The 26599-nt window shown below is 46.5% G+C and overlaps 1 protein-coding gene across 1 annotated transcript; it reads right to left on the bottom strand.

Annotated features, from left to right (window-relative positions):
* Positions 1 to 1180: 1180 nt before the first annotated feature.
* GSX1 (GS homeobox 1) lies at positions 1181 to 5433 on the bottom strand. Its single transcript, XM_053310640.1, has 2 exons — positions 4900 to 5433; positions 1181 to 3378 (listed from the first exon to the last, which is right to left on the bottom strand). The coding sequence occupies exons 1-2, from the start codon at positions 5348 to 5350 to the stop codon at positions 3002 to 3004; spliced, it is 828 nt and encodes a 275-aa protein (XP_053166615.1). The 5' UTR covers positions 5351 to 5433; the 3' UTR covers positions 1181 to 3001.
* Between the last annotated feature and the right edge of the window lie 21166 nt (positions 5434 to 26599).

Raw genomic sequence — 26599 nt, 5'->3', positions numbered from 1 at the left:
CAGTGGGGTCGTAGTCCAAACTCCAGACTCTCAGAATAATTTCTGCTGTCTTTGAGGTGCTGCAAGACTACCTTAGTTTTGTTGTTGTTGTTTTTCATTGCAACAGATTCACACGACTCACTATCCCTCTGAAGTAAGAGGTGGGCGTTCCATGAATGAGACCGCAATTGATACGCATTGGATTTGCCTCCCGCGGTGCGAGTCCAGCCAACAATGCAGGGGCGCAGTCCCAAGAAAAAGAGCAACGTGCTCAAAGAAGACCTCGAAGGCTCCTTCTGAGTACATTCAGGTGGCAGGCAATTCGCTTATTCAGCGCGCTAGCTAAATGTGGGGAATTCAGGCGGGGAACCTGAGCCGGTGCCCAAACTGGCGACACGCGGTTTCTCCTTGGAATCCTAGAAAGCGAATGATTTGGTAGGGATTACTGTAAACCTGGCGGCGATATTGACAGCCCTCAGCGAAACACCAAATCATAGATAGGAGTGTTTGTCCATAAAAGGAAAATCCACAATTCAAAGTAGGTCAGTGCTTTAAAAGGATCAATAAACGGATATAGATATCACATTATCCGCTAATAAAAGTATTGCCTTCCTTGGATTTGTGGATTTATAGTCTTTATATAAAAGCTATAAAATGGATTTATGGCCCATAAAGGGAGAGGGATATTATGAACGGATGTTGCTGAGAGCGCTGTAAATTTCTTCAGAATTACGCGCGATCTTTTGAGATGTTGCGAAACATATTTGTGGGAAAGAAAGAAAGAGGGAGAAAAGTAGTTCTTGTGGGACTGAGACCTTTCTGATATCTTCTCCTCTCCTCTCTCCCACCCCCTCCAAATAAATATTCGTAGGAAGAGAAAACAAGATTGGTGGATGACAGATATTTGGTGTAAGAAAGAACTGTTTTGTTGGACAGAACGCTTTCAAGGTTTCTATCAAACCCATATCCTTGAAATCACATTCTATTGAAACCAGTGTTATTTATTCCAAGTGTTTTGCTTCGGGCTTTATATACATTTCAATGTACTCGGTGCCAAATCAGATTGCTATTTTAATATAATTATGTTATATTCCAGTACATATTACGCCCTGCTAGCAAATCGGCTAGTGGGGAAAAATAATCCGGAGAAAGCAGAAATGGATATACGTATTAACGTGTGTATATATAAATAGCTCGTGTATACAGAGACAAATGAATCTGCCTCTCGGCTTTATTCAAAGGAAAGCAGCGACAAAATATGCTTCCATAATAGACGGATTTTATATACAATGTATACAAAGTGCAAGCATGTACCGTGCGCACTTTTATATGCTACAGTGTAATGTATAGATGACGTTGATTATCTGTGCACAGCATAGATGTTTCTCAGCAAATGTAGATGTATATGTGTATCTGTTTGAGATATGATTAAACAGACACCCCATACGCTGCTTAATAACACAGGGCGCGCGATCGAGCCAAAACCAAGCGAGTTTAAATCCCTCTGACCTCAATGGGACAGAGTTATTTTCCCACTGAAAGAAAGTACTAAAAAGAGCTCCACTTTGACGGGACTGGGTGCCTATCGACATCATATCCGAACGAACTAGTCAACTGGGCAAAGGTCCCATTCGTTTCAAAGGGAGAGAGTCAAGAATACGCTATGCTTAACTATACGCCTGGGGTTCTCAAGCTTGGGCCCCTAGCTGTTGCTGGACTACAATTCCCATTCCCCCTGGGCCCAATGCCCTTTAACCATTGGGCCTAGAGATGATGGGAGTTGTAGTCCAACCACATCTGCAGACCCAAGCGTGAGAACCCTTGCTCTATACACTATTGGAATCAAAGAGATTTAGATGTGCTCCACTTTAGCGGGATGATGCCCAATGGCTCATACAAACGGAAGAGTGACAATTCGGAGGTTTCTCCTTCTGCAGAAAAGTAGTCCTTTTAATGGAAACCTCCCGCCCATCGCCATAAATAAATAATAAATATTTTCTGGTATTGCAGAAAACAGTGCAATCATCACACCACTATGTCCTGAAGAGGCTTCATTCATTAAACCAATTTTTATACATATGTACACATATTATAAATATATATATATATATAAGATACAATAACAAACCAGATACAGCAGTTCTGCTGTCAGTCCCACATTTGGCATTTGGGTTCTCACGACTCTAAAGATCATGGAAAGGCCTTTTGGGTCGCAGACTCTACATTTTATGCCGTAGGAGGAGGACCGGGGGAGGGAGATGAAATGTTTGGTGACAACAAAGCAGAAGGATCCTGTCATAGAGACCAACCGTGAAACTGAAGGCCTAGAAATTTAGGACCAACAAAAGGAAGAATTTTTTTCCCCTCCACACAGGGCATAATTAATCTATTCTCTGCCTCGGAATGTGGTGATGGCCACTAGCTGGGATGGCTTTAAAGGGGGCTTAGACAAATTCATGGAGGACAGGTCTATCAATGGCTACTAGTCCGGTGGCTGTAGGCCACCTCCAGCCTCAGAGGCAAGATGCCTCTAAATACCAACTGCAGGGGAGCAACAGCAAGAGAGAGGCCATGCCCTCACCTCTTGCCGGTGGGCTTCTCAGAGGCATCTGGTGGGTCGCTGTGCGAAACGCTGGACTGGATAGGCCTCGGGCCTGATCCAGCTGGACTGTTCTTATGTTTCTGTAACCAAGGGTTTCTCTTCCTCTCCCTTTCCCTCCGCCACCCAAGAGAGACCCCGAGAGCAAGGGGTGGGCGCCTGTCCTCTCTGGTCGCCAGGCCCATTATGTACAACAGAACGGGGAAAGAGCTGATTCTGGTGCGGGATATAATCCCACCCCACTCCTCAACACCTCTGGAACATTTCTCTTGTGGGGCGGGGGGGACAAGCCCTATTTACAGAGTCTCCGCAGGCCCCCGGTTCGCAGGGGACCGGCCCAGGGTCTCTCGTCATTTACAACATCAACACGCAAAAGGTCCCGGGCGCCCAGGAGGAAGGGGGCTCCTCCTCCTCCTCCTGCTCCTAAGGGGTGAGGGCGAGGTGGTCTCTTTCGTCTTTGCCCGAGGAAGAGGGCGACATGGGCAAGTCCTCGTCGTCCTCGGAGCCCTTGGCAGCGGCGGCGGCGGCGGAGAGAGAGGCACACTTGCAGCTGTGCTGGGCCGAGCCGGCGGCGGCGCGGTGGGAGCCTCCCTTGCCTTCCTTCTTGTGTTTGACGCGCCGGTTCTGGAACCAGATCTTCACCTGCTTCTCGGAGAGGTTCAGGTAGGTGGCGATCTCGATGCGCCTCAGCCGCGACAGGTACATGTTGGAAGCGAACTCGCGCTCCAGCTCCAGGAGCTGCGTGCTGGTGAAGGCCGTGCGCATCCGCTTGCTGCTGGGCAGCTGTCCCGACGTGCTGTCTGGAGAGGGCGAGAGGAGGAGAAAGCCAGGCTGAGTGAGGGCCAGCTCGGATCGAAATCTCCCCAGCAGGCAAACGCGCCCCCAAGTCACCCATCTCACCCAGGGGGGCAGATTCCCCCCTAAGCATTGGAGATGTTCTCCCCTCATTTTACTGATCTCCCTCCCCCCGCACATCACCAAATCTAATAATCAGGGCTGCACAACTTCGGCCCTCCTACAGATGGGAGTTGTCCAGAACAGCTGGAGGACCGAAGTTGTGCAGTCCTGCTCATAAGCCATATGCCCCCAAAGGGTCTTTCCTCAAGCGCTCCGTCTGGCCGCACCCCTGATCCCACCCAACTTTCTAGCGGTTTCAAAATGAGCCATGGGACCTCTGGAAACGCAGGCACTGGCATCACAGTTGCAGTTATCCGAATGTATTCCGGAAAAAGCAAAGTGATCTTTAGATAAGAAGGCAGCGATCTGCTGCTACGGGAAGGATGGAGGAAAATGTTACCCCATGGGGCGACGGCAAGGGCGAAATTAGACGTATGTACAGTCTGGGTTTGAGATTTCTCCACTCCATAAGGTACGCTCACCCTCACCATGCGGTATACGTCTGTCTGTCTGTTTTGTCTGTCTGTATTCATTCGGTCTCCATAAACGCCGACTCCAGAGCTGCATTCGGCGGGCCATCACCTGGCAGCCCACCTGGCAGCCTGACAGGTGCTCGAAAATATGTCCCCCTAAATTCGGCTCTGTAATTGCCACAGGAGTCGACACCGACTCCACGGCACAACCAACCAACCCAGTTCCGTCGGGCTTGCTTTCTAGGGTGGTTGTATTTGGTGGAGATTGCGCGTGGAGCGGCGACGCTAGAAAGCTGCAGCCTGCAGTTCACCAGCACCGCAACAGGCCCAGCGAAGGGAAGTGGAGTTGAAAGGCGGTAGACTGCAGCTCCTGGCGAGCAGTTCGGAGCCACGGGTACCCTTAAGAGGGTGGGTATGGCAGATGCCCCCCCCCCCCCGCCCACACTCAGGCAGAAATCCTGGCATCTGGAACACACCTACTTGGACGCGATTACAAATTGTAATTAATTTTCAATTACAGAGTCTATGGCTTGAGTCCCAAAGATGCTGAAGGATGCGATTCAGTGAAGGTGCATTTACACCCTACCCATTTCCAAGCGGGTTAACGCTGTTCTTTTTAAAAACCACGCCAGGCTAAGGAAATTCTACAGAAGGAACTGTCTGCCCTTGCGCCACCCTCGAAATGAAACGGGGGGGGGGCAGATCCTAAATGCATTTACACCCTGATCCTTAGCCCTATGATTCGGAAGTACCTTCTGTGGAAATCAGTGTACCTTAGATGTGGAGGAGGGTTACTTAGAAAGAAGACCTGTATTGCCCTGGGACCCGCTCCCGAGCCAAGGTGCGCATCCCGCGTGCCGGGCATCATCCCCGGCAGAGTTTCGCGCGGAGTCCCCGCCCTCCCCCTCCCCTAGAGTGCCCCACCAGCCCGCCCCGTCCCAGGCGACTCACCGACGGAGATGCAGTGGAAGTGCCGGGGGTCGGGCAAGGGGTAGGCGCTCTGGTAGAGGGCGGGCGCGTGGCCGGCGGCGGAGCTTCCGGGGGGCTGCCTGGCAGCCAGGGGCGAAGGGCAGTACTGGGAGCCGAAGGGCGGGAAGGACGCCTTGAGGAGCGGCAGGGCGGGCGGCGGCGGCGGCGGCGGGTGCAGCTGGGAGGCGGCGGCCAAGCAGAGCGGGCACACGCACAGCAGGCCGGCCTTGCGCGCCGCCGACGTGGCTCCCGGCGCAGCGGGGCAGGCGCCTCCGGAGGCGGCCGAGAGCCCGTGCAGCGGATGCGACGGGTGCACGGCGTAAGAGAAGAGCGGCGGGGGCGGCGGGCTGCCGGGCGAGGCGCCCCCCTTCTTGTCGCCGCCGCCGCCTCCTTCGCGCAGCACCAGCGAGTCCACCAGGAAGGAGCGCGGCATGGCTCCGCCCCGCCCCGCCGGGCCCCTTCTTCGCCTTCGCCTGGGCGGCTCCGCTCTGCTGCCCGGCCGGCTCCTCGCAGGGCGCTGACCAGCGCCAGTGGTGCTGAAAGGGCCGCGCGGCCCGCTTTAAATAGCCCCTTCGGGGGCCATGTGATGCGGGCTGGCTGCGCCGGGAGCGGCCCAGGCCCGCGTCAATAGGCTTTTTGTGGCGCGCCTTGGCACCGCCGCTGCACGCTCCCTCATTATGCCCCTTGTTCGCCAAAGGCGCTGCACAATGTCCCCCATTCTTGTCGACCCCACCCACGCTTCTCGGCCGCCTTGCCTGCCCGCCCCCTCCTCGCCCCACCGCCACTCCATTGGCTCCTCCGAGGCCTCTCCGTCTCCCCCCATTGCGCTCTTCTTCTCCTTCGGCCGGATCAGCCGGTTTCCAACCGTGCGCCTGCCTGGAGCGAAGGACCTGGACGGGGATTCAATCCCCATCAGCATCTCGTTAAGGCGCGGATCCTGGCAGATGGAAGACGACGGTCTAGCTTCCAAGATCTTGCCTGGGATGTACGTGCATGCCGGGATGGGGCGGGATCCCTACCTTGGGAAGCCTGTTCCTCGGAGGATTGTTACTTGGCAGTAGAAAGCAACAAGTGTAAGCAACAGGAGAACATCATTCCGAGCAATGCTGAGCACTTCTCTTAGGCAGCAGAAATCAATAGCTTCCAGTCTGAGATCCTAAGGACACGCACGCGAGCCTCAACTCCTTACCTGGATGTACCAGTCGCCGCCTGCATCCAGTGAGGCTTGCAACCAGTTCCAAAACACATTTACTTGGCATTTACTTCTAAGTAAAGCACCACGCACACAGCGGTGACATCATCATCATTATCAATAACAACAGCAGCAGCCGCAGCAATAGAACATGCAGTATGCATCGCCGTCTTGGCTCCAAGTTCAGGAGGGAGGGAGATACCCTGAGATCCTAAGGGCAATTCTTTGGCATCCAGTCCCGTTTATTTCAACCGAACTTATTCCCCAGAAAACTCGGGCGTATTTGGAAGGAATAAATATTAATTTCTTCTTTCTTACCTGCTGGCTTCTCCTTCCAAATAAGATTTAGAACCGAAAAACATTGTGTCCGAAATAAATCTAGGATATATTGCAATGGACTCTTTCTTCAAAAAATAATTTATGTTTATTCGCGTCCTTTCTAATAATCAGAAAGACTTAATCCATGCTGGATTTTTCTTTCTGTCTTGAATATATTGTACAACTGTCACGTTTGACATGCCGGGTGTACGTGTGTTTTTATTTATTTGCGGACAGTGCAAGCATATGAAAGTTAATGCACACAGTTGATTGTGAGCCCTTCTGTGATGGTAAAAGAAAAACAAAACAAAACAAACCCCCGTCCCTTTTTGGTTAGAATCGGGATGTTAGTGCCTTTAAATTGGAAGTGGAGATAAATAGGACATACCTTGTTTTAAAAAGCTGTCTGTACCTAAGCACGTTTATGTGGCAATTCCATACGTATTCATCTAATGCATGCTAAAGAAATATGTTACTTCTTTCCAAGCAATGGTTTAAGAATCAGGAAACTGGGCTGTGGTCTTGTTCAACTTTTTGGCCCATTCTATCACTAGGGCTTAGGTCAAGTCCTTGGAATTCTATGCAAACGATGTCCCATTGATCTTTAGGAGACTTTCTCCCAAGAAAAGTTGCAGAGGGTGATGATGATGATGATGATGTGATAACTTTGCACAGTGGTGGGCCATCAGTAGCTCCCGACTCCAAGGAGTTTACGGTCTAAAACAGACAATGGGGAAGATAACAGGGCGAGTGGGGAGAGAGGCGGGGTAGCAAAGGATGGGGGTGAGCAAATGTACTTACGACAGACCCTTAACACTTTATTACAGCTGGGGGTGAGGATTCAGCAAAAAGGGGTTTTGCAGCCTTGCAGCATAACTTTCAAGACCAGTTGCAGGGGAGCAACAGCAGGAGAGAGGGCATGCACATACCTCTTGCCTGTGGGCTTCCCAGAGACATCTGGTGGGCCACTGTGGGAAACAGGATGCTGGACTAGATGGGCCTTGGGCCTGATCCAGCAGGGCTGTTCTTACGTTCTTATGATTGCACTCCCAAGTTGCTTGGGAGTGATCTTTTTATTCCACTACTAGTACTGGTAGTATTGCTACTAGCAGTAGTACTGCTATTCCTCCTACTACTACTACAAACTAGGACTGCTACTCTGAATGCACCATCCACAATAACAATACTCATACAGAGCCATTAACGTAGGTGGCTCTTGACAGAACGATGGGATACAAATGGCTTCAGCCCAGAGTGGGTGTCCGCTGAGTGGACTTCACAGCAAACGATTTTAGGGGGAATGGATCGCATTGTTAGCTGGAAGCTAGCACCGCCGCCTTTTGATTTGCCAGTGGACGTTAGGCCAGGCCAGTCTCATGAGGGTAATCTTTTCAAACCTGTGGCAGTTCCGCGGGCAGTTCATTTAAATGTCTACCAAAGAAAAACCACAGCGCTCGGTGGTCGCCAGGAGTCGACCCCGACTCGAGGGCGCACTTTACCTTTACCTTTAGACCACTGTAGGCTTTAAAAAACATTGACTCAGATGCTGGGAGGAAAATTCCTCCGACTAGTCCCCTTGAAATTGAAAGGCCTAGTCCTACCGGGACTGCTTCGAGCAATTTTCCTCATCATGTCGGCCATTTATTTATTTAATTTTTAAAACAGACGTTCTTTCCAGCCAGCTGCAATATATAAGCCCTTCCCTTATACTTTGGAAAGCAGGGTGGAATTGCGTTGTACTCGTTTCAGATTAGAAGGAAAGAAAGAAGCAATGCCACCCTTGTTTCGTGTCCATGAGGAGACACACTCATGTGGACTCCTCCAGGCCAGGGGCATGGACACCCGCGGAAGAATCAGGGAGTGAAAGGCAGGTGTGCGTTGCAGAAGGAATGCCCCGTGGCCTCTGGGCCTGTAGGAAGGCGCCCCACCCCGCATTAACTTCGGGTTTCTTCCCCCTCCTCACTCTACATTACAGGCCTAGGGGTGGTACAAGCAGGGGCGGGTGCTCTGAAATGGGGCCCCCTTTTATGCTCACAAACGGCAAGGTCCGTGCAGGTAATCGGATCAATTAGAGTGTCCGAGGGCGGGGGCGCGGTGCGGTCCTCACTCCTCAGGCCAGCTTCTCAGGGATTGCAGCCTCAAGAACTGGGACAGGACACCCACGGGGGACATGCCTGACTCGCCCACCTGGAGGAATCCGGCTGGGGGTGTGTGTCAATCGAGCGTGGCCTCCCCACTGTTAGATGTGAGTGAGGAGGGGAGGAGGTAACTGCTTCGGATTTGGAAACGGAGTGGACGAGCTTGCCCTGAGATGGGCGGGCGGGGTGTGTTTGTGCGTGAGAACCGATCATTCCCTGTGATGCCCTAAACAGGACTACCCACTCTGCAAGGCAGGTAAAGTGTTTGTTGCAGATTCGGCTTAAATAGTGAACAAAGTTCTGCCGGTTCCTTTTCACTCCGAATGCTGTTTAGTGGTTTAGCGCTGCGACTGCAGAGGTACCTTATTCCGTATTTCTAATTCGAAAGGCAGCCGAACTGAAGGACGCACACTATTCTCTCTCTCTCTTTTCAATAGATCCACATTTTTTTACACTCGTTTTCTAGGTTTTTACAATGTTTAACATAGCAGAGTAGTTTTGACCATTCGAGTTTACTGGCCGATTGCTTTAAAAGGTATGCCGCCCTTCTATCCTAAAGGGGCACCTGAGGCGGCTAACAAAAAGCGCTCACAAAACAAATAATAACCATGAAAATATAAAACATAATATAACTTAAAAACACAATAACCTTCCCAACAAATAGCCCACATTTTAAATCAGCAAATGATAACCAAAACAGTGGAAGAATTGCTGCCTCGTTCTTCTTTCTGTGTAACCCGCTTTGAGAACGTTTGTGTTGGAAAGCGGTATGTAAATATTCTTAATAATAATAATAATAAAATAGTATGTATTTCCCTTTTCCCTCTTCCCCTGCCCGCCATCCCACACACTTTTATTCCTTCGAAATAATAATGAGAACCAAGAGATCTTTAAAACATACATCTCAGACACAGAAAAGATCTTAGATATATTGAAATGATCGTATAGCAGGCCGTGATACATATACCTATAACCTGCAGCTGCAGTGGATTCACCCTAAGCGTTTTTGAAGCTTGTATGTTAAGGGTAGCAGCAAACGCTTGGAACGTATTTAACGCATTTGTGATGCAGTGCAGTCCGGCTAGGACCATCGTTCTGTCCTTAACTTGACATCGTTCTGTCCTGGACTGGTTCCTGCATGAAGATGTGATCCAAAAGAGAGGTGGCTCCTAGATGTTAATGAATCCCTAAAGCTTCCATCTTTCCTTTACTGGAAGTCAAATCGATTGCGAAGAATGGGACCGTTTTCTAGGTAAGCGCACCAACAACCTGTGATCGTTAAATGTTAGCGTTCCCTGATAGTTACTCTATGCTCATAGTCAATGAAGTGAATTTCACTGAAATGGGTGTGTGTGTGTGTGTGTGTGTGTGTGCTTTCAAGCAAATGTGTTTCTATTTGAAGTGTATATAATCGACTCTCTCTCTCTCTCTCTTTCTCTCTCTTGCACACACACACACACACACACACACACACACACACACACACACACCCTAGCTGAAGACAAGAAGCTAGCAGCTTTGTTTTCGTTGCTATATTAGGTTAGAACAGGTGTTAAGGAGAAAACGCACATATATGTAGAGAGTACATACAGTACCACGAATACATTTTTTGCTTTTTATTCTTCCACCTTCTTTCATTAAACAGCTTTTTTAAAAAGCTCATTATGAAATGAAAGACTTGTCTGTATCTTTAAAATATATGCACTCTGAATGTCATTCATTAATCATTACAAATGAAGATCTAACCAGGCACTTAAAATTTTCCTATTGAAATATATGGAACATGGTCAAAAGTGCCTAACTTTAGCAGGGTCTTGCCCATTGTATTTAAATTTAAATTAAGAGTCTAAGGACACAGGGTTAAATCCTGACCAAAATACACACATTTTCCTTTCCTTTTAGACTAAAAAGAAATAAAAATGGGACTTGTTATGTGTGTGTTTGGGACAGGATTTAATCCTGTGTCCTTAGACTTCTGTCCTAAACATACATGCATTCCTTCCCACCCCATTCTGGAAAAGAATGAGCAGTCGAATTGGAGCCATGGGTAGCCTGATTTTATGATGCTCACCCGGAATAAGTCCCACTGAGTTAAATGGGGTTTACATCCAAGTAAATGTGTATAGGATTGCAGCAGGGACTCCCTAATTTGGAACTGAAGTAGTGCATTTGTATTAAAGCAGGCACAACTGAATCAAGAAATGCTCCAACACATACATATCTGGAGGCAGGCCTGTAGCCAGTCTAAAAGTGTCAGGGGTAAGGTGCCCAAGAAAGTGAGGGGGGTCTTCTCTGGCCCGCATCAATCCTAAGTGCAAGCAATATTTAGTTTAAACATTATTTGTAAAAAAATAAATTAAAAAAATTAAGTTGGCATAAAAAAAAATGTGGGGCAGGCCTGCCCTACGTCACCCCCGCCCCATCTGTTTGGAGGTTAGTCTCATTGTTTTTAATGTCTCAAGTAAAAGAATCGGAGCACTGTAGCCTCTGATTATTCTAACTGTGAAGCTGGAAGTGTTGGGACTAGCATTTTGCTCTTTGCCACTGGCCCTGTAGTCCATGGGCTAAATGTTTAATTTGGAAGGGGGTCTATGTCCCCTGGGCAGGTGGCTATTCAGAGAGGAGTTTGTGGGTTCCTAAGGCAATCCTGTACTCACAGGACTGAACCCCTGATCTTTTGGCTTCAGGGAGGCAAGGGGTTAACAACCCCTGAATGAGCACCAAGCCCAAAGCTACTGGGAAAGAATATGAAGGGGGGGAATAACCAGGCCCCCCCTTCTCTCTCTCTCCCTCCAGCCGCTGGACCTTATTGAATGTCATTGAAGAAAGTTTTGAATGCCAGATAAAGAGAGGCGAATTAAACTGTGTGACAGCAGAGGATAAGCAAACACAAAGGGAACTCTGTCACACTTTGGGCAAAATCCGTGGGCTTTTTACCAAGCCTCTTCGCTATGATTGAATTAAGTAATAGGAAAACATTTTCTTTCAGTTTAGAGCCATTAGACAAAAACTTCAAAGCCAAGAACATTTCTTAATGTGCTGCTCCCGACAATGAGATCTCTAGTTTGTGATGAAATGTTGAAAATGGTTGCTTGTGCTGCACAGCCTGGCCTGGAAGGGGAGCACAGAAGAGCCCGTAGCAGCAAAAGAGTTTCGGCTCTCCAGCCTTGGCTTGAGGGAAGTTGGATGCTAGCAGGGCCCTGGAAACGCAGCCAGGCCTTTTCCAGGCAAGGTACGGGAATTGTTGCCCTTAAAAGGGGCCTGAATCTGACACAGAAAACCATCATGGGTCCCTAGGCAGGAAGAAGGAAAGAAACCTAGAGAAAGCACAACCATTTATACTGCTGCCTATTTATTTAACTTCTACTCTGTGGGGCACAGCGCCGAGAGGTCCGGTGTCCTGCAAAGACAGTGCAGAGAGCTCTGGGGTCCCTACACAACCAGGGATGCCATTAGGTGGTGAACCATGGGGCACGGGCCCCCAATGAATTGTTCAGAGCCCTGAATTGCATCAGCCACCTCCCTCCTCCATGACCTCTTCCAGAAAGGAAGCGCAGCAGTGGAGGCACCTGCTCCGAGCAGGGGAGACAGCCTCACCTAGTTATCTGCTGCTGCCAACTTCATAGGAGCTTATTGTAATATTAGTGACTTAAAAACATACTGTGGGGTATGATTGAGTTTAATTAACAAGGGGGGCGGTCCTGTGGGCCTGAGCTCCAGATTTTGGAATTACCTAGCAACACCCCTGCTCACAACTTAAAAAACATTGGCTGGCGTTTGGCCTGACAAAGCATCTGTGCAGTAACACTGCATGGGTGCTACAGAGCAGAGGTGAGCTTTGTTGATCTCCCTTTCTCATTTTCACTGCCGGTGACTCCCAAAAATATGTCCCTGAGGTCTGCACAGGCCTCAAGGATATATTTTCAAGAAACACCGTTAGCAACAGACAGGGGCGGCCCAAGAGGCAATCTGCCAAATGCTGCCTTGCCCCACACTCCTGTTGGGGGCTGGGCTCCCTTCAAAATCAGCCCTTGCAAGCTTTGGAAGTGCTGTGCGGAGCAAGGAGGAGGGAAGGTTGCCAGCAGCCTCCCCCTCATGCTCCCTTGAAAGCATTGCAAGGAGTGTGTGAAGAGAAATGCTCCTTAGGAACATAGGAAGCTGTCATATACTGAGTTAGACCATTAGTCCATCTAGCCCAGTATTGTCTTCACAGACTGGCAGCGGCTTCTCCAAAGTTGCAGGTGGGAGTCTCTCTCAGCCCTATTTTGGAGAAGCCAGGGAGGGAACTTGGGACCTAGTTGCTCTTCCCAGAGCGGCTCCATCCCCTGAGGGGAATATCTTCCAGTGGTCACTCTTCTAGTCTCCCTTTCATATTTGTTTGTTTGTTTGTTTGTTTATATTATTATTATTGTTGTTATTTCTTGTTTACACAGTCAGACAGGTGTTATTGACTGGTTTGTTTTATCCAGACATCGAGTCCTTCCCAAGGACCTGGGATGCCAGAATTTTAATGTCAATGGTTATAGACATCGTCGCAGAATATAGGCTGTTCCCAGTAAAGCTGCTTTTTGTAATTGGCTGATGGTGATTTCTGTGGACCCTATGGTGTTGAGGTGCTCTTCAAGGTCTTTTGGAACTGCACCCAGGGCGCCAATTACCACTGGGAATTATTTTGGTCTTTTTCTGCCACAGCCTTTCAATTTCAATTTGTAGATCTTTGTATTTGGTGATTTTTTTCTATTTCTTTTTCTTCTATTCTGCTATCCCCCGGTATTGCTATGTCGATTATTTTCACTTGTTTTTCTTTCTTCTCGACTACAGTGATATCTGGTGTATTGTGTGGCAGATGTTTGTCTGTTTGTAGTCGGAAGTCCCATAATATTTGTACTACTTCTTCTTCTTCTTCTTCTTCTTCTTCTTCTTCTTCTTCTTATTCTTATTATTATTATTATTATTATTATTATTATTATTAAAATTAAAATTAAAATTAATAATAAAAAATACCAGTACTTTCCCCCCTTCAGGGTCTCAGCAGGGCAAAGTCCTTGGCTTTCTTCATGGAAATAATGTGCTGCTCTCGTTATTCCAACAATTTATTACCATTCTTCCTGTTTTAGGAACATAGGAAGCTGCCTTATACTGAGTCAGCCCATTGGCCCACTGAGCTCAGTACTGTCTACACTGCCCAGAAGCAGCTCTCTGTGTTTTCAGGCAGGCGTCTTTCCCAGCCTTTCCAGGAGATGCTACCAAGCATTGCCAGGGATCGAAACTAGGACCTTCTACATGCAAAGCTGGTGCTCTGCCATGAAGATAGGAAGATAGGAAGCTGCCATATACTGAGTCAGACCACTGGTCTATCTAGCTCAGTATTGTCTTCACAGACTGGCAGCGGCTTCTCCAAGCTGGCAGGCAGGAATCTCTCTCAGCCCCATCTTGGAGATGCTGCCAGGGAGGGGACTTGAAACCTTTTGCTCTTCCCAGAGCAGCATCATCCCATGAGGGGAATATCTCACAGTGCTCACACTTCTAGTCTCCCATTCAAATGCAACCAGGGCAGACCCTGCTTAGCTAAGGAGACAGTTCATGCTTGCTACCACAAGACCAGCTCTCCTCTCCAGCTTCAGCCCTTCTCCTGATTTGTGATTCACCGAACCCAGCACAGCCCACCTGCCCCTTCCAAGAGCTTGACAGCCCTCCACTTTTGCAAGACCGAGTGAGAAGCAGAAGCAGAGGGACAGCCAAGCCTCTGGTGAATGGCGGCACAGGGTGGGTGGGCTCTGTTTAGCTTGATGGGTCATAGCTTGCAGACGCCAGGCTTAACATGAATTGTGCGAGGACAAGCTGCAATGCTGGAGAGGATGGATCCTCACACATGCAGCATTATTTTCAGACAGTGACCATTTAAAGCAGAAGGAGTGGGCAACATCCAGACTAAGTGACACGACTAACTTGCCTGATGGATCTCAAATTATGACGCTCTCCAGGTGTTATGGGACTCCCACCATCCTCAGCCACAGGGGCTGATAGTCAGGAATGATGGGAGTTGTAGTTCAACATCTGCAGAAGGGCTGAAGTTCTGCAGCCCTGATTCAGAGTGTTATGACAGGGATCATGCACATACAAAAGACATGGTCTGCATCTGACCTATGGCTCTATCACATAGGTGGCAAGAAAGACACCTTATACCTGGTTCTCCTGCTAAATGGGCAAAGAGGCACCTTTTAAAGAGGTGGCTTCCTTATGTTCGGCAGGGGACGGAGCAACTGTCCCTGTTCAGCCCAGCCCAGCACCCTCCCTGTGACTGTTGCTGGCACCTCTCTTGGGTTTCTTTTTGGATTGTGAGGCCCTTTGGGACAGAGGATAGTTTTACTTGTTTCTTTTGCATTTTGAGAACCTTTTTTGCAAAGTGGTATATAAGATTATGTCATCGTCATCATCATCATCATCATCATTGAGTGAAGTCGATAGCTGTGGAACTGATGAGGCTACAGTTCAAATCCCCTACTCAGTCACAAAACTCACTGGGTGAACTTGGACTTCCTTCCTTCCTTCCTTCCTTCCTTCCTTCCTTCCTTCCTTCCTTCCTTGGAGGAGAGCTGGTCTTGTGGTAGCAAGCATGACTTGTCCCCTTAGCTAAGCAGGGTCCACCTGGTTGCATATGAAAGGGAGACTTCATGTGTGAGCACTGTAAGATATTCCCCTGAGGGGATGGAGCCACTTTGGGAAGAGCAAAAGGTTCCAAGTTCCCTCCCTGGCTTCTCCAAGATAGGGCTGAGAGAGATTCCTGCCTGCAGCCTTGGAGAAGCCACTGCCAGTCTGTGAAGACAATACTGAGCTAGATGGGCCAATAGGCTGAATCAGTATATGGTGGCTGCCTATGTTCCTTCCTATCCTACATCACAGGGGTGTTGTGAGGACAAACCTGACAGTCCTCAGCCATGCAACCCTGGACTCCTTGTAGAAGAACTACATGCAAATACCATCTCTAAATATACATGCTAGAAGGGCAGTCGTGTTAGTCTGCTGCAGCAAAGTACACACAAAGAGTCTTATATATAGCACTTTTAATACTATCAGAGTTATTGTGGCAGAAGGTTTTGTGAACCAAAGTAGACTTCATTAGATGTGTGAAGTATAATCCTTAGCTGGCACATAAATTCTAAGCTGTGAAGTCAAAGGGCCAAATAAATAAAATAAAAAGGTACAGTGTGTGACATTTCTATGCAAAGTTCAACTATACAAACCAGGAGACCATTCACTTTTTTACTGTGCTTTTCTTGTACACTTCTGACATTTGTACAGAAATGTCACAGACTGTATCTTTTGCAATAGACAAGGTTCTAGTTCCACTGTTTACACCCTTCCCCTTCTACATCCACATGCATATGTATGTATCAACTGTGGGTAATACCTTTTGATGAAGTGGGCTCTGGTCTGCAAAAGTGTACATCACAAAAAGTCTTTAAGGTGCCATAAGGCGTTTTGTGTGTGTCTTATACAGCCTATGATTATTGGTGTGATACCAGTAAATTCCTGCAGGGGGCATGCCTACAGAGCTTGATGCCACTAATGGCATACAAGTGGTGGCAATCTTACCACTCTTTGTAGGGTGGAATTATATCTCCATTAATATCCTTGTCTGCTTCTTGGTAGTCACTTGAGGCTATTCCCTCCTGTGCTAGTGTGGTGTTGTAGGGAGAATACTGGAATATAGACCAGGGTTTTAACCTCCCACTCAGCCGTAAAGACCATTGGGTGACCTTAAACTAGTGTCTCTCTTTTTAACTTAACCTACCTCACAGGGAACCACCTAATGGCTTAGCGGGGAAGTAACTTGCCTAGCGAGCAAGAGGTTGCCAGTTTGAATCCCTGCTGGTCTGTTTCCCTGAATATGGGAAACTCCTATATCAGGCAGCAGCGATATAGGAAGATGCTGAAAGGCATCATCTCACACTGCATGGAAGGAGGCAATGGTAAACCCCTCCTGTATTCTACCAAAGAAAACCACAGGGCTTTGTGGTCACCAGGAGTCGAAATCGACTCAACAGGACAACTTTACCTGACAGGGTTGCTGTTAAAATTTAAAAGTGCAAGTCGGTTAACATGTGTGCTAACTCTTTGGACGAAGAATAAATCTATTCTTCCTCAAAGAGTTAGCACACATGTTAACTGACTTGAACTTTTTAATCTTCACAGCAAACCTGGAGGAGAGGTTCTTCCTGATTAGTATCAAGAAATCTATTCTTCCTGATTAGTACCATGGATGGGTCAGAGATAAGACAGGTAAAGCTTCACCTGACTTGCAGATTTCAACCCGTCCCCTCAATCTCTGGCCCAGTTCAGATGCCATGCAGTTCAGACATCACATGGAAGCATGATTTCTCTCATAAGCACCATAAGACCAACTCACCCTGCAGCTTCATTGTGACATCCCATATTGGCTCAGATTTCTCGCACAACAGAACAGGTTGTAATGTTATGTCCTTGCATTGGCTGTTGCATCCCTAAGATGTATTTGCTAATGGAGAAATTGTCATAGGACCAGACCTTCAAGAAATAAAAAGTCTATTGTGCACCAATAAGTCAGAGCACAGGTTATAATCTGCTAAATCTGAGACCAGATAAGAACACAGGAAGCTGCCATATACCGAGTCAGGCCATTGGTTCATCTCGTTCTGCACTGTCTTCACTGACTGGCAGCAGCTCACCAAGGTTTCAGGCAGGAGTCTTTGCCAGGGCCGTTGCTAGATACATGAAAGGTCAGTGCCCACAGCCCCCTTTTATAATTAAACTCAATCAGACTCCACCCCCCAATAATAATTATGCATGTTTTAAAAAGTATTTATTGTTGTTGTTGTTGTTGTTTACGCAGTCAGACAGGTGTTATTGAGTGGTTTGTTTTATCCAGACATCGAGTGCTTCCCAAGGACCTAGGAAGGTTGAATTTTATTATGAGTATCGTTGTTATTATTATAGATATCGCCGTAGAATATAGGCTGTTCCCAGTAAAGCTGCTTTTTGTAATTGGCTGATGGTGTTGAGGTGCTCTTCAAGATGTTTTGGAACTGCACCCAGGGCGCCAATGACTACTGGGATTATTTTGGTCTTCTGCCACAGCCTTTCAATTTCAATTTGTAGATCTTTGTATTTTGTTGTTTTTTCTATTTCTTTTTCTTCTATTCTGCTATCCCCTGGTATTGCTATGTCGATTGTTTTCAGTTGTTTTTCTTTCTTCTCGACTACAGTGATATCTGGTGTATTGTGTGGCAGATGTTTGTCTGTTTGTAGTCGGAAGTCCCATAATATTTTTGCATCTTCAATTACTACTACTACTACTACTACTACTACTACTACTACTACTACTACTATACAGCACTTATGAAGTTGGCAGCAGCAGAGAACTAGGTGAGGCTGTCTCCCCTGCTCGGTGCAGGTGCCTCCACTGCTGCGCTTCCTTTCTGGAAGAGGTCATGGAGGAGGGAGGCGGCTGATGAGATTCGGAGCTCTGAACTGGAGACACCCAGCGCATTGAATCTGGGACCTTCTGTATGCAGAGCAAATGCTTTTCCACTGAGCTGCAGCCCCATCCTCTACCAGACAGCGTCCAATTGGATTCTTGCCATTTTCAGCCCTGTTCCCTGCACTGGTTGGGACCAAGCGGTGAGACCCACGATATGGGCAGGTAAGGTGATACAAGGAAGGTGAGGGAAAGGCACAGCCCCCTTGATCCTTTGCGAGCCATTTTATGGAAGGATCAGAAAGTCCAGGAGCTGAGCAAAAGGTCAGACTCGTTTGTTTCTCACAGCAAGCTTGTCTTATGAACAAGCACTGCCTCCGGCATCCCCCCAGCCTTTCCCTCAGCTGGGGGGCTCAGACCTCTCATTGCCCCTCGGCCTCTGCTGCTAACCTTTCCTTTGCTGCCGCTTTTTCTCACACAGGGGATGTTTGTGTGTGGTTATGAAAGGAGGGTCTCCCGTCTGCCTTGCTATCATTGTTCGTTATTATGGACACCTGAGCGACAATGCAGTGCTCAGTCTAACCCGACATCAAATTATAAAAAGAGGAAAACCAAACCCTCTAAAAATATTGTTGTTGCATTTCTATTCCTCTCAAGAGAGCAAGGCTCTTTGAACAGTTCACAATACCATTCAAAATCAAAGCAGACACATGCGCAGTACAATCAGCACAACGCCAGACATCGCATAAAAATAAGTGGAAAGAAATTAAAGTGAAAACTCCAGCTAAAAATAGAATTCAGTTAAACACTGTGAATTGAAAAAGTTTTTACCTACCAGCTGAAAGCGAATAAGGAAGGTGCCCATCAGCCAAGGAAGTTCCCCAACTCAGGGGTTCCCAAACGTGGGTCCCCAGAGGTTTGTTAATTACATTTATATCCCAATCTTCCAAGGGCCCAGAGCAATATACACCATTATGCTTACAACATGCTCACAACAACCCTGTGAGGTAAGTTAGGCTGAGAGATAAGTGATTGGCCCAGAGCCACCCAGACAGTTTCATGGCTGAATGGGGATCTGAATTTGAGTCTCTCTGGTCCTAGTTCAACACTCTAGCCACTACACCACAATGTCATTGTGTCTGGGGATGATGGGAGTTGTAGTCCAACATCTTGGGACTCATATTTGAGAATCCCTCCCCTAACTACTAGTACAGGGATATTTCTTTACTTCACCCTAGTGTTTCAAAGTTTCCTGACCAGGGAATCTTGCATAACATACATCTAGCTATGTTCTGTCAGGCCTTGTTTTTTGTCATCAGATACTTCAGCCTCAGGATCAGGGCTGAGAACACCTTGCAAAGTGCCCTTCCAGACAGTGGTGGATTAATGGAGAGGTAGAATAGGCATCCCCCCCCCGCAAATTTTGCGGCCTCTCTTTGTGGGCAGTGGCAGTTGTAGCAAGGGTGGAGTGGGTGGGGAGAAATCCACCCCCCTTACCTTTTTTAAGAAAGGCAAACCATTTTTGTTTAAGGTAAAGGGGCGGCAAAAGCCTTTTTGCCTATGGGTGGCAAAAAGCTTAATCCGCCCCTACTTCCAGACCTTATTTAGCACAAAGATAGTACTCACAGTAAAGCTCTCCTTATTCATCCAAAGCGAGTCATCATTTATAGATCCCATGAATTTCAAAAATGGCAGCAAAAGACCAAGATGAGCACATCCCATATTACAATGCAAAGCATTCCTGACCATATTTTATAGAAATAAGTCAACTTTGCAATGCTAAACCATTTTTCCCTTGAGGCTGAGAACAGCTAACTTGATACAATCATGTATATCAAGCAAAGTCTATGCTATTCATTGCCCTACTATTATTACTGTAATCACCATATACAACAGTTGTACATAATTGTGGAAATGTCAGTGCAAATAGACTAGAGAAGTGAGTACAATCAGCAAAATGTCCCCAGCAATTCTCTAGGGTTGTGTCGGCTCATTCAAGGTGTGGGATTCTCTGAGAAACATGGGATCCAAGCCATACAGGACTTTACAGGCTACAACCAAGGTGACTTTGTATTATTATGTCCAGAAGCAAAGTAGCAGGAAAAGAATTTTCTAAACAACCAGATTTAATAGATTTCTTTAAACGTATTTATCCTGTCTGCTATTCAGCAAGCGTTGCTTGACCCTTTCCAGTGAAAGGCTCTGTGACTGCTCAAAGATAATGCAGCAGGCAAAGCCAATAAAGTTCCATGGTGGTCATTCTACAATAAATCATTCCCAACATGTTTCACTGATCTTCATCGAGGGAATTTCCCCCACAAACAGACACATAATTACATCTCCTCAGTAGTGTTGTCGCAAATTCAGAAGTGCATGAGCTCTCCATGACAGCTAATAACCACACCCACCTAAATGGCCACACCCACCCCTGTGGCCACACCCACCTAAATGGCCACACCCACTCCATTTAGATAAATGCAATAATTTTTGTGAATTTTGTCACAAGAAGATTATGGATAATATATGGGGAAAGTGTATATTAAAACATTTAGACACATAATTGTCTAAGGTTCACATAAAAGGCTGAGGTTTTGCTCCACTCTCCCCCCATGTGTATACCTATGTTTGCCCCGGGGGGGGGGTGTGTGTGTCATGGCTCAGAGTGAGGATAAACATAACCATGAACACTGCTCTGAGCTCGTTGGAGGAAGAGCAGAATATAAATGTAAAAATAAAACAAATACTATGACCTTAAATTGAGAATTGCATTGCACATTAACTTACAGGAAGAAGCGCTGTATGGGACAGCCATCCAAGTAAGCCAAGAGGCCAGAAAAGTTTCTCCCCACCCTCATAAAAAGTTTGCTTCTTGCAGGAATCTTTCAGCCCTGCTGGCCTGCCTTAAGGGGAGTGCCATGGGCGTACCATTAATGAGACAAAGAGAGATGAATGTCTCTTGGCCCACAGCCCCTGAGCGGCCCTATGAAGGGCCCACGAGGCCAGTCCTTGCCCTCTCTCCAGTCCCGTAGCCAGGAGTGTGAGCTGCAGTCCCCCCAAGCAGGTTCTCTGTGACTCCCAATTTCTCTTTTGTCAGGCAGAGCAGAGGAGAGCAGCAGCGGTTGCAGCAGCAGCAGAGAGGCTTCTTGAGCTCCTCCCCTGCTTGTCAACTGAGGGCAGTTAGGACAGAGCTGGGACTGGGAGCTAGCAAGCTGTTCAAGAGGAAAGAAAAGTCAAACAACTCTTATCTGTGTTTTTTTTTTGTGTGTGACTTGGTACTTCCCCCCTTGCTTCCCACTTTTATGGAGTGTGCAGTAGCGGCCAGTGAGGGCGCCGGTGGAGGGGCAGCGAGAGGCACCTTTAAGAGTAAAAGAATGGGTGCTTACCTCTGCTCTCGCCACACCTGAATGCTGCTTGGAGAGGCAGCGTGCCACCCAGCACCCCCTGCGACGGGGGATCGCCTCCGCCACTCACCTGGCTGCGGGTGGGGGATTGGCTCTGTGGAAGCCAGGTGAGTGGTGGAAGCAACCCCCCACCTCAGGGGGTGCTGGGTGGCACGCTGCTTCTCCGAGCAGCGTTCAGGTGCAGCGAGAGCAAAGGTAAGCACCCATTTTTTACTCTTAAAGGTGCCTCTCACCGCCCCTCCATTGGCGCCCTCACCGGCCGCTACTGGGGAGTGTGTGTGTGTGTGTGTGTGTGTGTGTGTGTGTGAGAGAGAGAGAGAGAGAGAGAGATATTGTTTGTGCCTGAGCTATTTCTAACTTCAAACAAATGGTTTTAAATGATTGGGTTCTTCTGTCTACGTCCTGATGACCAATGTGAAGTGATCTTCTTCCAACCTGCAATGAGTCATTTTCCTCTCTGTGGAAAGGAAAGTGGTGGTGGCAGGCAGAGGGTTTATTGATTGGTTCTTTGATGGTGCTGTGGTTGTTGAGAATATATTCAATTGTTTTTCAACCTAACAAGTTCTCAAAAAAATGTTCCTTTCTCCCAGAATGGCTCACAATAATTGAGGGTTTGGAGCTAGCCTAGCATCCTTCCTGATTTTTTGCTAATTTTAAACTGGTTTGCCTGGATATCCCTTCTCCTGCCTTTTCCAAATGAAAAATGTTGTTGTCGTTTTTTAAAAATCCCGCCATGCTACAGCCCTGACAAAAATTGTTAAGCTTGGAACAGAAGCTTCCTTTGAAAACCACAGAAGGGGAGGAGAGCTGGTCTTGTAGTAGCAAGCATGAATTGCCCTCTTGTATTTCACAAAGCTGATACTTATTTGGTGCTGCTGTTTACACCTTGTAACTATAGTCTCCTGTCCTCTGTTGATCTGCTACACTATATTACACATGTCCTTAATGTTCTTCTGCAGCAGAGACATGGGGCCAGGAGAAGGAGTGGAAGGCAGAAAGGGGCCCATTGTAAATTCTCATCCTGGGCCCACTCCAACCTTGGTATGCCCCTGGGGAATACTGTTCAAATGCAAAACAGGGTAGACCTTGAGGCTATTCACACAATTGTAGAAAATCGGGCTAGCCTCCGCTAGCCCAATTTTCTACAATCGTGACAACCACTGGGCTCGGCTGCGAGCCCGGTGGTTCTTGAGTGGGTAACCCACTCAAGTAGACCACCCCTTAAACTGGGTTTGTGGGATCATGAGTAGCTGTGGCGTGGCTCCACACTGCAGCTACTCATGAGTAGACCCCCAGCAAGAGGCTGACTCAGCTCAGGGGTCTCCCCAGTATGCCCTGTGCACTCACGCCGGGCATACTGGAGCTTCCGGGGGCCGCGCCGCCCCTGAATTCCCCAGCCCCCAACGGCTCCATTACAGAGCTGGCAGTTGTGTGAGCAGCTGATCCAGCCACCCAGGGCTCCTGCCCTGCTCATCTGTGAGGAGAGTGGGCTTAGCCTGCTCTCCCTGCTTAGCTTTACAAACTGGGTCTCACTGATCCTGAGACCCGGCTCCTTGCTTTGCAATTTTGGGAAAATGCATGCTTGCTAAGAAGACCACTTTATACACTTAATTGCATGCATAGCTAAAGCCAATGCCTTTCATTATTATTATTTTTACAGAAGTCAGAGGATTTTAAAAAATATAGTCAAATCACATACATGGTCCCCCTTCTCCTTCCAAAACAGGGAGGTGGGGGGGCATGGTGGGGTTGCTGCAAATTGTGCCAGAGCTCTGCTCCTGACCTCTCCTGCTCCATTACATCACTGCATCTCCTTCTAATAAGACATGTTTGGAGACACTTCTCCTCGATACATGTCTTATAAAAAGGAGATGTAATCTGTGTTTCTAGCTAACTGTTGAACACATTCCCCTGATGGAGATCAGCTAGACACACTGGAAATTATTTATGCAATACACTACAAAGTGCTACTGTACATTCTTTCTACATTTTGGTGTTGTTCCCCTGCCACCCTTTTCCTAGTTTCTGGGAATGCTCAGCCATCAGTATCTGCAAAGTGTCATTTGAAAGCTCATGATTTACTGCTGTATTAATTTTATTATTTCTTGTTTACACAGTCAGACAGGTGTTATTGACTGGTTTGTTTTATCCAGATATCGAGTCTTTCCCAAGGACCTGGGATGGCTGAATTTTAGCATCAGTATTGTTGGTTATTATTGATATTGTCGCAAAATATAGGCTGTTCCCAATAAAGCTGGTTTTTGTAATTGGCTGATGGGGATTTCTGTGGCCCCTATGGTGTTGAGGTGCTCTTTAAGGTCTTTTGGAATTGCACCTAGGGTGCAAATTACCACTGGGATTATTTTGGTCTTCTGTCACAGCCTTTCAATTTCAATTTGTAGATCTTTGTATATTGTGATTAGTTCTATTTCTTTTTCCTCTGTTCTGCTATCCCCTGGTATTGCTATGTCGATTATTTTAACTTGTTTTTCTTTCTTCTCGACAACAGTTATATCTGGTGTATTGTGTGGCGGATGTTTGTCTGTTTGTAGTCAAAAGTCTCATAATATTTTTGCATCTTCATTTTCGACAACATTTTCAATTGTATGGTCCCACAAATTTTTGGCTACAGGTAGCTTGTATTTTTTGCAGATGTTCCAGTGTATCATCCCTGCTACCTTGTCATGCCTTTGTTTGTAGTCAGTCTGTGTGATCTTTTTACAACAGCTGATTAGGTGGTCCACGGTTTCATCTACTTCTTTACAAAGGTGGCACTTGCTGTTTGTTGTTGACTATTCTACTTTTGCTCTTACTGCATTTGTTCTTAGTGCCTGTTCTTGTGCAGCCAGTATTAAACCCTCTGTTTCTTTCTTCAGATTGCCATTCTTAAGCCATTGCAAGGTCTTGGTGATGTCTGATTTTCCACTTATATTGTGCAAATATTGACCATGCAGTGGCTTATTTTTCCATTTTTCTGCTCAGTTCTTGACTTGTTCTTTCTTGTAGGCCTGCTTGGTTTCATTGGTGTTGAATAGTTTCTCATTATTGACCATTTGAAGTGCATCTTCTTCACTGTCCCTTATATATTCTTCAAGGCCTCTTTTCTCCTCCTCTGCTGTTTGATGGACTTGCAGCATTCCTCTTCCATCTGAGCTGTGAGGGAGGTAGAGCCTATCTACATCACTGCGGGGGTGCAGAGCATGATTGATGGTCAAGATTTTCCTGGTCTTACGATCTAGCGTTTCTAGCTCTGCCTGGGTCCAGTCTATTATTCCTGCAGTGTATCTGATAACAGGTATAGCCCAGGTGTTTATGGTGTTCCCTCCATTGAGTTTGGACTTGAGGATTTTTCTAACTCTCCTGATGTATTCACTTCTCATTTTTCTTTTAACTTCAGTATGTGCAATGTTATCAGCCTGGAGAATGCCCAAGTATTTGTAATGTTCTTTCTCTTCCAGGTTCTTGATCTTGCTTCTATTGGGCAGTTCTGTTCCTTCTGTTTTTGTTATTTTTCCTCTGTTCATTATTAATGCAGCACACTTGTCTAGTCCAAACTCCATTGCTATATCGCTACTGAATATACGGACAGTGTTTAGCAGTGATTCGATTTCAGACTGGGACTTTCCATACCACTTCAGATCGTCCATGTACAGCAGATGGTTGATTTTACTGGATGTTTTAGATGTTTGGTATCCGAGGCCTGTTTTGTTTAGTATTTGTGAAAGTGGGGTCATGGCTATTACAAACAACAGAGGGGATAGTGAGTCCCCTTGGAAAATGCCTCTTCTAATGCTAACCTGTCCAAGTGTCTCACCATTGATTGTTAACTGTGTACTCCACATGCTCGTTGCTTTTTAAAATAAATATCTGAATGTTTTTGCTGACACCAGTTGTTTCTAAACATTTTAGTATCCATGTGTGAGGCAATGAATCGAAGGCTTTCTTGTAGTCAATCCATACAACACTTAGATTGGTTTTTCTTCTCTTGCAATTTTCTAAAATCATTTTGTCAATCAGCAGCTGGTCTTTTGTCCCGCTGGTGTTCGGGCAATTTCTTTTCTGTTCAACTGGAAGCTGTTTGTTAGCTGATGTGTTAAAACATTTTTTGGTGTAAACTGCCTTGGGATTGCTTTAATGAAAGGCGGTACATAAATTTAACAATAAATAAAATAAGTGTTGCATTATTTCATCTGCTATTATTCCAGTTAATAATTTGAACGTGGTTGGCAGGCAGGTTATCGGTCTATAATTACTTGGAACTGCACCTTTTGCTGGGTCTTTCATGATGAGATGAGTTTTCCCAGTTGTTAGCCATTGTTCAATATCACCTCCTTGCAAAATGTGATTGAACTGTTTTGATAGCTGTTTATGAAGGCTTGTTAGGTGTTTAAGCCAAAAGCCATGCAGTTCATCATCACCTGGTGCAGTCCAATTTTTAATTTTCTTTGCTCTTTCACTTATTAATTCTGGTGTTATTATTAGATCTTGCATTTGTTGGTTACCATTTTCAACGTCTTTCACCCAGCCTGCTTTTTTATTATAATCTATTGGATTGTCCCATAATTTCCCCCAGAATTGCACTGTTTCTTCTTTATTTGGTGTTTCTACGTTTCTTGCAGTTTCCTCTTCTATGCTTTGGTAGAAATGTCTCTGATTCGACTGGAATTGAGATTCTGCCTGTGTTGTTTAATTCTGGCTTCATATTTGCTAATCTTCTTTGACACTGCCGTTATTTGCTGCTTTATTATTTCCAGGACTTCTCTAATTTTCCTTGAATCTAGGTGCTATTTTTGGATCAGATACTGTTTGGTGTTTTCATTCTTCAGCTTCTTGTTTTTCGTATCTTTCAAATTACTAGCATCTGATCTAAGCCTGGCAATTTTATTTTCTAATCTAATCTTCCATTTAGGTATTTACTACTTTCTTTTTTTTACAGGTCCACTGATCTTATATCCGAGCTCCTGTGTTGTTATTGTTGCTGCACTGTACATTAGTTGGTTTGTTTCTTGCAAATTATTGGTTGTTATTTCTGCAAGTGCAGCATTGACATCTTTTAATGCCTGAGCAAGTTGTTTTTTGGCAACTGTTTTTAGAGCTGGAAGTCGAACCCTGGTGGTTGTTTGGTTCATGTGTTTAGTTATTTTTTGCTTTAGTTCTTGTTGCTTTTCTGTTAAAA

The sequence above is a fragment of the Hemicordylus capensis genome, chromosome 3 (genome assembly GCF_027244095.1).
Source record: "Hemicordylus capensis ecotype Gifberg chromosome 3, rHemCap1.1.pri, whole genome shotgun sequence".
NCBI lineage: Eukaryota > Metazoa > Chordata > Lepidosauria > Squamata > Cordylidae > Hemicordylus > Hemicordylus capensis.
Note: the sequence above shows the minus strand (reverse complement) of the source record. Positions and strands in the feature narration are given on the sequence as shown.